The sequence below is a fragment of the Moschus berezovskii genome, chromosome 16 (assembly GCF_049115385.1).
Source record: "Moschus berezovskii isolate FMDL1 chromosome 16, NW_MosBer_1.0, whole genome shotgun sequence".
Classification (NCBI taxonomy): domain Eukaryota; kingdom Metazoa; phylum Chordata; class Mammalia; order Artiodactyla; family Moschidae; genus Moschus; species Moschus berezovskii.
Genome location: NC_142475.1, coordinates 30,142,625 through 30,155,522, shown reverse-complemented (window position 1 = coordinate 30,155,522; position 12,898 = coordinate 30,142,625). Strand labels below are relative to the sequence as shown.

General features: G+C 35.4%; 1 protein-coding gene across 4 annotated transcripts in view; it reads left to right on the top strand.

Annotated features, from left to right (window-relative positions):
• Positions 1-12,898, top strand: part of CSMD3 (CUB and Sushi multiple domains 3) — a 1,369,436-nt gene that overhangs the window by 637,113 nt on the left and 719,425 nt on the right. For all 4 annotated transcript variants that reach the window (XM_088844606.1, XM_088844605.1, XM_088844604.1 and 1 more), the window contains one exon: positions 11,595-11,716. In XM_088844606.1, coding sequence (XP_088700732.1) covers positions 11,595-11,716 — 122 coding nt within the window. The remainder of the gene's footprint in view (positions 1-11,594; positions 11,717-12,898) is intronic.

Genomic DNA, 12,898 nt, shown 5'->3' with positions numbered 1-12,898 from the left:
TCCTACTCACATCATATTCTTATTCCTTTCTTTACTTCTGACTTGCCATTTCTCTTCCACCCACTTTCCCCACTGGATGGCCTTAAGAACACTAAGATTTCTATGTATATTGCACATGGTAATTTATCTCATCCTATCCTACCACCTAATCGGTCCCTCTTATCGATAAACCTAGTTTATGTTGGATTTTCTTTTATTTTTATCACAAAGCATAATAAAATATTAATTCACATAAATCGCATATCAGAATCACTGTCTTGATGTCATGTGTGCTCTCATCCTAATACCAATGGGATGTTGCAGGGAAACAAAGCACAAGGAGAGGCCGCATCATATGTAAATATGACCTTCATGACTAGATTAAATTACTAACATCCAAGAACTAGGAAAGAAAAAAAAATTACTTTTATGTCTTGAAAATGTGTTTATTTCTCCTTTTTAATAGAAATTGCATTTGCTGAGTTTTAATCAAATTTATCTGATCCTGTGCAGTCTGCCTCTTGCTAGCTTTAATTCTGTCCCTTTCATTGCATCTCCTCTGTTTTTCAGTTCCCTGCTCTGGGTTCATTTCAGCATTATTCCATATTTATATGCTTCCTTTCAGTGAAGACATGGATTAGACTTTCATTCTTATGCAGATGACACTCAGATCTATTTGAAGATTAATCCTAATTGTTACTCTACTTGTGATATTTTATCAGCATCTCATGAACACATAGAGACTAGGAAGTCCAATTAAATGTTACTGAGCTGAACTACTTATTCAGGGATCAGTTCAGTTCAGTTCAGTCACTCAGTTGTGTCTGACTCTTTGCGAACCCATGAATCACAGCACGCCAGGCCTCCCTGTCCATCACCAACTCCCGGAGTACACTCAGACTCATGTCCATCAAGTCGGTGATGCCATCCAGCCATCTCATTCTCTGTCGTCCCCTTCTCCTCCTGCCCCCAATCCCTCCCAGCATCAGAGTCTTCTTTCCCAGTGAGTCTACTCTTTGCATGAGGTGGCCAAAGTATTGGAGTTTCAGCTTTAGCATCAGTCCTTCCAATGAACACCCAGGACTGATCTCCTTCAGAATGGACTGGTTGGATCTCCTTGCAGTCCAAGGGACTCGTACTGCTTATTCAGTTCCAGGCACTGGTTTAAATAGGTTTTGTCATTCACTTTCACATGCATGTGTCTATGTATGAGTGTGTGTGTTTCATGACTAGCAGTCAACAATATGAAAATTTTAATTTTCAGAGAACTGTTTCTATACTCATTTATTTGAAGTTCAATACAGATCTTAGTTTAATAATTCTATATTTTTCAGGTAATTATATTATATATTAAATAGTTACTAAACAAAACAAGAAATGAGATTCTGAAATATTGAAAGTATTATAACCATATTTCAAGGCATTGTTTAAATCTACATTTTTGGGTTTAGATTGTTATAGAGGAAATGATAATGTAGGATTTCACTTCATAATAAAAATAACTTCATGTGAAGCTTTCCAAACTATTCGGAGTTCCCTTCCCAGGCAGAAAGAATGCAAGAGAAAGATAAAGTAGAGTTGAACATTGTCCTTCAAGAACTATGCCAAATATGATGCAGAGAGACTAAAATTCTGATACTTAACTCATATATCTGTACGTTATTTAAAGCTGTTTATTATCTGTGAGAAAACTTCACAATTCATATTTATGTCTGTTAAGAGAACAGACAGTAGCTCTGGTGGTATTCTCATTTGTCCTATTTTTCTTTGTCAACTTTGATAATAAATTTTTACCAAACTTTATTCATTTTATAGAGCAAATCTTTTCTGATCTCTGTTAAAAATTAATTCTGGAAATTTCTTCTGTTCAGAGCATTTTATTTGCTAGCTTACGAAGTCCTTCATTTTAATTTTTAATTTATAAAATATTTTTCATACCTTTCAAAGTATTTATTTTCTGTTTGAACTCATATATCTTTTGTACTTCCTATACCTTCCAACTTAGAAATTTCTAAATTTCTTGACCCATTTGCTTTTTCTCAAAGTCATTTTTTATCAGTTCAGTTCAGTTCAGTCGCTCAGTCATGTCTGACCCTTTGAGACCCCATACACCACAACACACCAGGCCTCCCTGTCCATCACCAACTCCTGGAGTCTACCCAAACTCAAGTCCATTGAGTCAGTGATGCCATCCAACCATTTCATTCTCTGCTGTCCCCTTCTCCTCCTGCCCTCTATCTGTCCCAGCATCAGGGTCTTTTCCAATGAGTCAGGTCTTCTCATCAGGTGGCCAAAGTATTGGAGTTTCAGCTTCAACATCAGTCCTTCCAGTGAACACCCAGGACTGATCTTTAGGATGGGCTGGTTGGATCTCCTTACAGTCCAAGGAGACTGGACTCAAGAGCCTTCTCCAACACCACAGTTCAAAAGCATCAATTCTTCTGTGCTCAACTTTCTTTATAGTCCAACTCTCACATCCATACATGACTACTGGAAAAACCATAACCTTGACTAGATGGACCTTTGTTGATAAACTAATGTCTCTGCTTTTTAATATGCTATCTCCCTGGGTCAGGAAGATCCCCTGGAGAAGGAAACGGTAACCCACTCCGGTATTCTTACCTGGAGAATCCCATGGATGGAGAAGCTTGGTAGGCTACAGTCCATGGGGTCGCAAAGAGTCGGACACGACTGAGCGACGGAACGGAACGGAAGGGAACGGAAGTTGGTCATAACTTTCCTTCCAAGGAGTAAGCGTCTTTTAATTTAATGGCCACAGTCACCATCTACAGTGATTTTGGAACTCAGAAAAATAAAGTCAGTCACAGTTTCCACTGTTTCCCCATCTATTTGCCCTGAAGTGATGGGACCAGATGTCATGATCGTCATTTTCTGAATGTTGAGCTTTAAGCCAAATTTCTCACTCTCCTCTTTCACTTTCATCAAGAGGCTCTTTAATTCTCCACTTTCTGCCATAAGGGTGGTGTCATCTGCATATCTGAGGTTATTGATATTTCTCCCAGCAATCTTGATTCCAGCTTGTGCTTCATCCAACCCAGTGTTTCTCATGATGTACTCTGCATATAAGTTAAATAAGCAGGGTGACAATATACAGCCTTGACGTACTTCTTTTCCTATTTGGAACCAGTTTGTTGTTCCATGTCTAGTTCTAACTGTTGCTTCCTGACCTGCATACAGGTTTCTCAGGAAGCAGGTCAGGTGGTCTGGTATTCCCATCTCTTTCAGAATTTTCCACATTTATTGAGATCCACACAATCAAAGGCTTTGGCATAGTCAATAAAGCAGAAATAGATGTTTTTCTGGAATTCTCTTGCTTTTTCGATGATCCAGTGGATATTGGCAATTTTATCAGTAGGTTGTTTTATATTTAAAACATATGTATCTGCCAACATGGGTTGATTGTTTTTTTCCTTAGATTATCCCTGAAGCATTTCCATTCAAGCATCTCTAATAGTAATGATCACATATTAATTTTAAAAGATAATGTCTCAAAATTGTTACATAGAAACAAGTACTTTGTTGTATACAAGTTCACCCTCAATTTCTTATGTTAGTTCTTTATAAGTTTCTATAAAAGCCATTGGAGAAAAAAATGCCAAATTACTAGATGGGAAGGGGCACAAAACATAGAAATAAAACAATTATTTTTCTATGTTACTTCCTAGTAATCTTTTCTGATCTGTTATCTACTTCAATAACCCTTCCTGGTCATTAATGCCTATCAGTTCAGTTCAGTTCAGTTCAGTCGCTTAGTCGTGTCCGACTCTTTGCGACCCCATGAATCACAGCACGCCAGACCTCCCTGTCCATCACCAACTCCCGGAGTTCACTCAAACTCATGTCCATCGAGTTAGTGATGCCATCCAGCCATCTCATTCTCTGTCGTCCCCGTCTCCTTCCACCCCCAATCCCTCCCAGCATCAGACTCTTTTCCAATGAGTCAGCACTTCGCATGAGGTGGCCAAAGTATTGGAGTTTCAGCTTTAGCATCAGTCCTTCTAATGAACACCCAGGATTGATTTCCTTTAGAATGGACTGATATCTTGTAAATCCAATGTTATCTCCTAGTTTAGTATTTATACTAAAACTATAGTCTCTTCTAGACTATAAACTCTATGAGGGCAGAGACCTTTAATCTCTTTTTTATCTTGCCACTTTCAGTCTCTGGCACTGTATCAAGCATAATATGCACTCATTTAATGTTTTTGGAATACTTGAATTTTCAGAATAATTAGCATACAGCATTCAGCTTTCACAAGTTAGTTAAAAATATAGAATCCAGAAAAACATTAAATTTGAAAGTTCTCTTTTATTTTCAGTGAACAATCTTATGATTATATTCTCTGGACAAAAGTTTTCAACTGTTCGATCATATGTGTTTTTAGGTCTGGAATATATTTGATCAGTAAATAATAAAAATATTAATTTTGCATTGTTACATTAATAAATTGCACTATATATTGTGTTATCATTTATTGTAATATATTGTTATCATTTTATATTGTATCAGTTGCTATCATCTTATAATATAAGCTAAATATCAGTTTATATCATGGACATAAAAAGGTTTAAGTGCTAGATTCTTACTAAAATTTCGAAAACTATAATAAGTCTGATTCTCTCAAGTATCCAACATCAAATACTTCTTATTTATAACATATCATTTGCTTACTTCACTACCATGAAACCCAAAATAAATTTACATTTATAAAATTATTATTCAGTGAGGTACTATCCCCACTTTCTTTTTCCTCTCCTTTGTCTTACTCAGTCCCAGGAGATAGTTTTTTTTGGAGAGTAAAGAAATAATTGAAATCAATATAATAAAAGCCCTACTTTATGCTTTAATTAATTTCATGATAAAAATAGAAGCTATCAACCTTGTTGCAAAGCATAGATAGTAAAAAAAGAGTTCAGTTACTACTGGTGGTGTTTGGGTAAAGACAGATTAGAAGAAAATTATGAGTAAAATTTACCATAGTTTACCTCTGTGAGATCAGGGAGTGTTCCCTTTCATGTGGGGAAGTAACCACAACATGTCTCTCCCTGTTCAACTCTCATTGAATACTAGAAGTTGTCCATCATTAAATACCAAACACATTCAGTTTTAGTCATTTTAGGTTTTTCCCTAGCAATATTTATCATCATACCTCACAGGGCCTCATCAGAAACCCTAAAAAAGAAAGTTTTTTGTTGGTACATCACATAGTCTAAGCCATTCTGATGATGAAACTCACAAAGTTTGTGTTGTTCGTGCTTATTCATTGTTATGTGTATTGATCATCATACCTTATTAAAACATCCAGTTTTCCAAATTACAAGTTAGAATTTCTAGAAGTTATAGAAACTCTACAAAGTTAAAATTAACATCACCTGCTTTGTCTACCACCTCTTGTGTAGCATAAAAAATATAGTTTATTTCATGGCCAATATCAGATTATTCTCAGAAATAATGTAACACTCTGTGTCACATCCCTGGATAATGAGCAAAGAGATCACTATAGATATTGAAAGATATAAATGGAAATACTTCTGCTAGGGTAAGATCAAAAAACCTACAGGTGAAATAAAAGAGAAATATTACAAATACACCTGAATTCATATTGAGTTTTTACTAAAAAAAAATAACTTTCCATGTTTTATATGCCATCAAACAGTTTTAATAACAATAAGGCTGTATCACTGAGATTGGACAACAACATAACTTCCAAGCTCTACCAACCTCTTTGCACCTATTGGGAGAAGCCATTAAGAGCACAGAGATAACTACATAATATAATTGTAAAGTCATCGTATGCCTGTCAGAGAATATGGGCGATTAGTTTAACTGTCTAAGTTTACAGGTGAAATAATGGGATTCAGATGGTTTGGATTTGCTAGTCGAACACGACTGAGCGACTGAACTGAACTGAACTGAACTAAGTACAAAGTAAGTAGAAGAGGCAGGGATAGCGAAGGTACACAGACTACAAAGCTACTTGGACTTCATCTTAATGATTTTGTTAAAGACACATCATACCCCACATATCATACCCCTCATATCATAACAAAGAATTACTACTTGCTAGAAATCTTCCAACATACCTAAGGGACAGCCTTAGAGCAGGAGACTATGCTTAGTTACTCAGTTGTGTCCAACTCTTTGTGATCCCATGGACTGTAGTCTGTCAGGCATCTCTGTCCATGAAGATTCTCCAGGCAGGAATACTGGAATAGGTTGCCATGCCCTCCTCCAGGGGATCTTTCCAACCCAGGGATTGAACCCAGGTCTACTGCATTGCAGGCGGACTCTTTACCATCTGAGCTACCAGGGAAGCCCAGAGCAGGAGACAGTAGAACTTACTTGTTCACAGAGCTGTTAGTGAAGCATTTGTGGAAGAGAATATCTACAAAAGGGTGGTAGCTTAAATAGCCACTATATTCAAAAGCCAGATGGCGTGGGGAGTAGTGGGGAGATACCAGTCAGAAACAAAATCAAATCTTTGTTGTTATTCTCATTATTTTAGTCACAGGTTCATTCATTCCTTCCTATATTTAATGAATATCTACTATGTGCCACATGCTGTTCTAGGCACTGGAGACACCATGGTGAACAAAAAGAGTCCTTGCTCTCATGAAGTTATCATTCTAATAAGGAAAAGAGATAGTAAACAATGGTATATATGTGTGTGTCTGTACACGTTTGTATATGTATATACTTTTCATAAATATGGATATCTATGTATACAATTGTATATTAAGGTTAAAAATCAAAGTTTAGATAGATTATTCAGATAGAACAGACTATTAAGAACTGTTTGAGGAGAAACCTATGCCAAATGAGAAATACAACAAGTACTAAGGTCTTAAAGTGCAAACATCCTCAATGTGTTGTAGAAATTGCCAAGTAAGTGAGTGGAAGGAGCTTTATGAAATGTTCAAATCCTGAGAATATGTTGGAATAAGATCAACCACATCCCTCAATATTACAAAAAAAATAAAGATTCTGGAAGAGAGACTGAAAGAGATACTTCAGGGTTCAGTAGACTCAGAGACAACTATAGACAGGACCCAGTTGGTATATTGCATGAAAAAATAATATTTAACCTGTGAATTGAATCTTTCTTACTCAACCAGAAAATAAAAAATTTGCTTGTCTTGCTCAAGTAGTTGAAACATTATATCTAGTACAAATTTAAATGCCTGAAGGTTACAGTTGAACCAAATCATATTTCATTGTATTTAACCTTTTTTGTAGGTGTTTTTCCAAGCATAGTTAACTGTATGTGCTTGACCTGAGGGAAGAATAGGACTACAGTATATTGATAGAGAAGCTAGGGTTGAATTTTTTTGGTTACTCCTACTATACTTATATCATTTTCTTGAAACAGCATTATCCTCTTTACAGTAGCTCACAATGTCTCCATATATATAGGCTCATTTCAACTCCAAAACAAAACTGTAAAATGATAAAGTAACCATTATTCTCTACCTTTTTAAAAACATAGGTGACATATAAATAAAACATATAGAATATTATAAAATAACTGTCAAAAACACTGAATTAAGATAATCATAGATATATAGAATATATAAGAATTAGCTAATTTGTATCAATTCATTTTAAATCCCTAAAATCAGGATGTTAACATTTTTGTGGTAAAAAGTCTTTCCATCCAGAATGCCACCTATCTTTCCAGTTATATGGGTTCTTACATAGAACACAACCTGTCTTATTACTTATACAGGTTTTATTTCATTTCCTTCTGAAATTTTTTATGCTTCTTTTTATGGAAGACTTGTACGTTTCTTGCCAAATATGTTTTTAAAAATTACATGTTCACTTTGTTGCTTCTGTGAATTTGATCTTTCAATTTGAATTGCTGACTGTTACAGTTATAAAAGAGAGCTTTATATTTTCACATGCATTTCTTCTTCAAAGGCAGCTTATGTGAATAAAATATAAAGTAGTATAAATTGTAGATACATTATTAATTTTCTTGAGCTTAAGTAGGCAAATAGCATATTTGATTAAAAAATGATACTTTTTGTTTCTTTAAATTTTGTAATGCTTTCCAAGGTTCGACGCATGATACAGGATGCTCAGAGCTGGTGCACAGGGATGACCCAGAGGGAGGATAAGGAGAGGAGGGAGGTGGGAGGGGGTTTCAGGAAGGGGAACTCATGTATACCCGGGGAGGATTCATGTCAATGTATGGCAAAACCAACCAATATAATATTGTAAAATAATTAGCCTCCAATAAAAAAAATAAATTAAAAAAAATTAAAAAAAAACAAAATTATTCCAACTCTATTGCATTACCTAGAACTTCTGAGATAATGTTGAGTGCTGCCATAGATTGTGAGCATCCATATTTTGTTTAACCTTAGAGGGTTATGAATTGGTATGAATTGGGTATGGGATTTGAATTGGGAGATTGGAATTGACATTTGTACACTGCTATGTATAAAATAGATAACTAATGAGAACCTCTTGTATAGCGCAGGGAACTCTACTCAATGCTCTTTGGTGACCTAAATGGGGAGGAAGTCTAAAAAGAGGGGGTATATATATACATACAACTGATTCACTATGCTGTACAGCAGATGCTAACATAGCATTGTAAAGCAACTATGCTCCAATAAAGTTTTTAAAAAAGGGGGGGTGATGTGAAGGAAAATATAGACTAGTGAACATGGAAGACTTAAAGAAGTTGCAGTATAATGACCTCAATATGGAATCTAAAAATGATAAACTCACAGAACCAGAGAGTAGAGTGTTGCTGTTGTTCAGTCGCCCAGTCACGTCTGACTCTCTGTGACCCTGTGGAATGCAGCATGCCAGGCCTCCCTGTCCCTCACCATCTCCTGAAGTTTGCCCCAAATTCATGTCCATTGCACCGGTGATGATTTCCAGCCATGTCATCCTCTGACACCTGCTTCTCCTTCTGCCCTCAATCTTTCCCAGCATCAGGAACTTTTCCAATGAGTCGTCTGTATCAGATGACCAAAATATTGGAGCTTCATCTTCAGGATCAGTCCTTCCAGTGAGTAATCAGGGTTGATTTCCCTTAAGATTGATTGGTTTGATCTCCTTGCTGTTCAAGGGACTTTAAGAAGTCTTCTCCAGCACCACATTTCAAAGGCATCAATTCTTTGGCGTTCTGCCTTCTTTATGATCCAGCTCTCACAATTGTACATGACCACTGGGAAAACCATAGACTTGACTATGAGGACCTTAGTTGGCAGAGTAATGTCCCTGCTTTTCAAAATGCCATCTAGGTTTGTCATAGTTTTCCTGCCAAGAAACAATAGTCATCTGCAGTCACTATCCACAGTGATTTTAGAGCCCAAGGAGAGGAAATCTGTCACTACTTTCACCGTTTCACCTTCTGTTTGTCATGAAGCAATGGGGCTGGGGGCCATGATCTTAGTTTTTTGATAGTTTTAAGCCAGCTCTTTCACTCTCCTCCTTCACCCTCATCAAGAGGCTCTTTAGTTCCTCTTTGCTTTCTGCCATTAGACTGGTATCATCGACGTATCTGAGGTTGTTTTGATGTTTCCCCCTGCAGTTAATTCCAACGTGTAATTCATTCAGCCTGGTATTTCTCATGATGTGCCTAGTGTATAGGTTAAACAGGGGGACAGCAGAAAGCCCTGTTATACTGCTTTATCAATCTCGAACCAACCATTTGTTCTGTAACTGTTCTAACTCTTGCTTCTTGACCCACATACAGGTTTCTCAGAGACAGGTAAGATGGTCTGGTATTCCCATCTCTTTAAGAGCTTTCCACAGTTTGTTATGACCCACACAGTCAAAGGCTTCAGCATAGTCAATGAAACAGAGGTAGATGTTTTTCTGGAATTCTCTTGCTTTTTCTGTGATCGAGTGAATGTTGGAAATTTGATCTCTGATTCCTCTTCATTTTCTAAACCCAGCTTGGACATCTGGAAGTTTTGATTGGTCTAATGCTGAAGCCTAGCATGCAAGATTTTAAGCATTACTTACTAGCATGTGAGATGAATGCAGTTGTCTGACGGTAGAATAGCAGTTCTTAAAAGCGAGTCTGGAGGTGCTAGGTTAAAGGGAAAAAACTTCCAGTTTATCAGATGAATAACTTCTGAAAGTACAAGGTACAGTACGGTGATTTGTAGTTACTGATGCTGTATCACATGCTTAAAAGTTACTGAGAGAATACATCTTAAACATTCTCACTAAACATTCACACACACATGCAAATGCTGATTATGTTAGGTGATGGATATGTTAATTTAGTTGTTCACCTTAAACTTAATGTTATATATCAACTATGTCTCAGTAAATCTGGGAAAAATTTTTGTGAGGCATCAGAAATTTTGTAAGGCCTTGATAGAACTTTGGTAGCCTAAAATCAGCCAAAGTATTAATAATGCAGAAATTGGAATTGAAAATTGAACAGGAGAGAAGAAAATGGAGTATGAGCAAGGGAGACTTACAAGGAGGGAGGTAGCAAATGAATAAAGGAAAGATTGGTAATTAATGTTGAGGGAAAAAACATAATTAATTATTTTTTATAAAATAGCATTTATATTGTTTAAAATATAGAAATCATACACAAACAAGAGAAGATTAAAAATAACCATTGAATCACCAGAAAGTTGTCAAAAATAGATTTATGCTAAAATATGAGCTAAAGGGGGAAAAATAAACCTAGTAAAAAATTACATTTTTAACATACTAGGTAGACACACATTTCATGATAAAAAGATAAGAGTTGGAGTGGGAAGACCTGAGCTCAAATCTTTACTAGTTACTAGTTGAAGATCTTGAACATGTCGAAAAAACTTTGGGGACCTCCATTAAATGAACTTTAAAATGATTATATGTAAAGTCATATGTGCATATGAAAAATCTATGTTAAACTGTGCATGATTTAAAAATACAGTGAATTACATTTGATGTATTGGGGGGAAAAAGATGACTTACACAGGATTTTAATGGAATGAGGCAAAAAAAATGCATATCAAAAGTAATACCACCTAGAAACTTTTGTGGCACTCAAAAAGGAAGCCAAACCCCAGATACAGTGTGGTCAGTAACTCTTTGGTTAACTAGGAGAGAAATGAGTTAGAAAACTGAAGAAATATTATAATACAGATTTTGTGGGTGTAGCTTTTTTTTGCAGTCTGAATGGCCCAATTCACAGTCCTAAGAACAGAAAAAGTAGTTTTAATATTGATGTCTCAATTACAGGTTTTATGCTATTATGAGTCCTAGTGTACTTAATAAATAGAAAGGAAAACACTATTAGATTGCTTAATCAATCCAAAGCTTTGCTTCCTCTTTATAGAATGAATTCTTTCTAATTAAACCAGCCTATTTACAGTGAGAGAACAATTTATCATGTCTCACACTTTTATTCATAACTATTTTTCAATTAATGTTTAATATGACTTGTGAACTTCAGGATGTAAAAACCACTCTCATTTTGATAAGTCACATTAGAATGTTGTTATATATATTTCAATGTGGTTATTATGCAATTTTGAATTTAAAGTCTATTTGCAAGATATTTTACTGCTGTGATTTTGCACGTGGCACATGCTCACCTTTGAAAATGTGATTTCTCTTTTAGTGAAGACATGTGGCTCTAATCTTCAAGGACCAAGTGGAACCTTTACGTCTCCCAACTTTCCATTCCAATATGACAGCAATGCACAATGTGTCTGGGTCATCACAGCAGTGAATACAAATAAGGTAAGTGAAAACCGTCTCTGGAGCAAAAGCATAATCATAAAGACAAAAGCAAGGTAATCATGAAGGAAAGGGCAATAAAGAAAATTCATAGCTAAAGTATGATTTCTGAAATATTTCCTACCTATACATTATATAAAACCTACACTTATATGAGAAATAAGAAAAGCAATTAAATACTATAATTCTATCTCAACTAACATATAAATCAGAACACATTAAATTATAAACAAATGTTTTCTGAGATATGCTTTTGAAGTTTGTAAATATATTTATTTTTCAAAGATGCCATAAATAATGACATCACTTCATATCTTTCTACTTGTCTTATCATTCAGGTATATCCCGTTTTTATACATAGCTGATTTTCCTTTCAATGTTTCTCTATTGCCACAGATCACACAGCTATTCTTTATTATAAAGTTTATTAATGTGCTCTACACTAATAGAAGATTCATTATTTGGGCATTTCTAAAGGTTGCAATGTCTATTTGACTAAAATGAGTAATCTATCTGAATACATATACACCACAATACTCAAACAAAATTATAATGCTGAATGAACAAAAAAGCAGGGAACAATTAGCAAGGTTTCTGTTCCTTTTCTCTCCATCCTGCTTCTCTTCCTAAGGATATGTAGCAAGGACCTACATACGAAGAATCAAAATTTGTCTCAGATTTCGTAATATCTTTTCTGGGTTAGATTAAGAAAAGGTTGGTGATAGAACCCATAAAACTGGATTGAATTTGTAGTTCAAATATTGATTTAGAACTTGTGAACTAATGACTCTGATCAAGCTATTTAACTTCTCTGAAATTCAGTTTCTTTCTCTGTGAAATGTGGATAATAAGAACATATTTTTCAGAGTTATGAGAAGTAAATGAGGTAATGCATAAAGTGTACTTAGTAGAGTTAGTAGGTACTTAAAAATGTTAACTAGTTATTAGATACAGAATATGCTATTTTCCAGAAAGTTTTGGGTTTTATGTTCATAAAATGTAATCACAAGAGTACCAAAGTTGTTTTAAAAATTAACTCAGTGGTAAATTAGACTTGCCTCATGGAAGAGCCCTGATTTATGAGTCATAAGAACTAGGTCAGAAGCCTAGCCTTCCCTAAACTATGTGTATAAACTTGGGGGAAAAAATCACTAAATCTAATCCTTCATCTGCACAAAGGAAGTC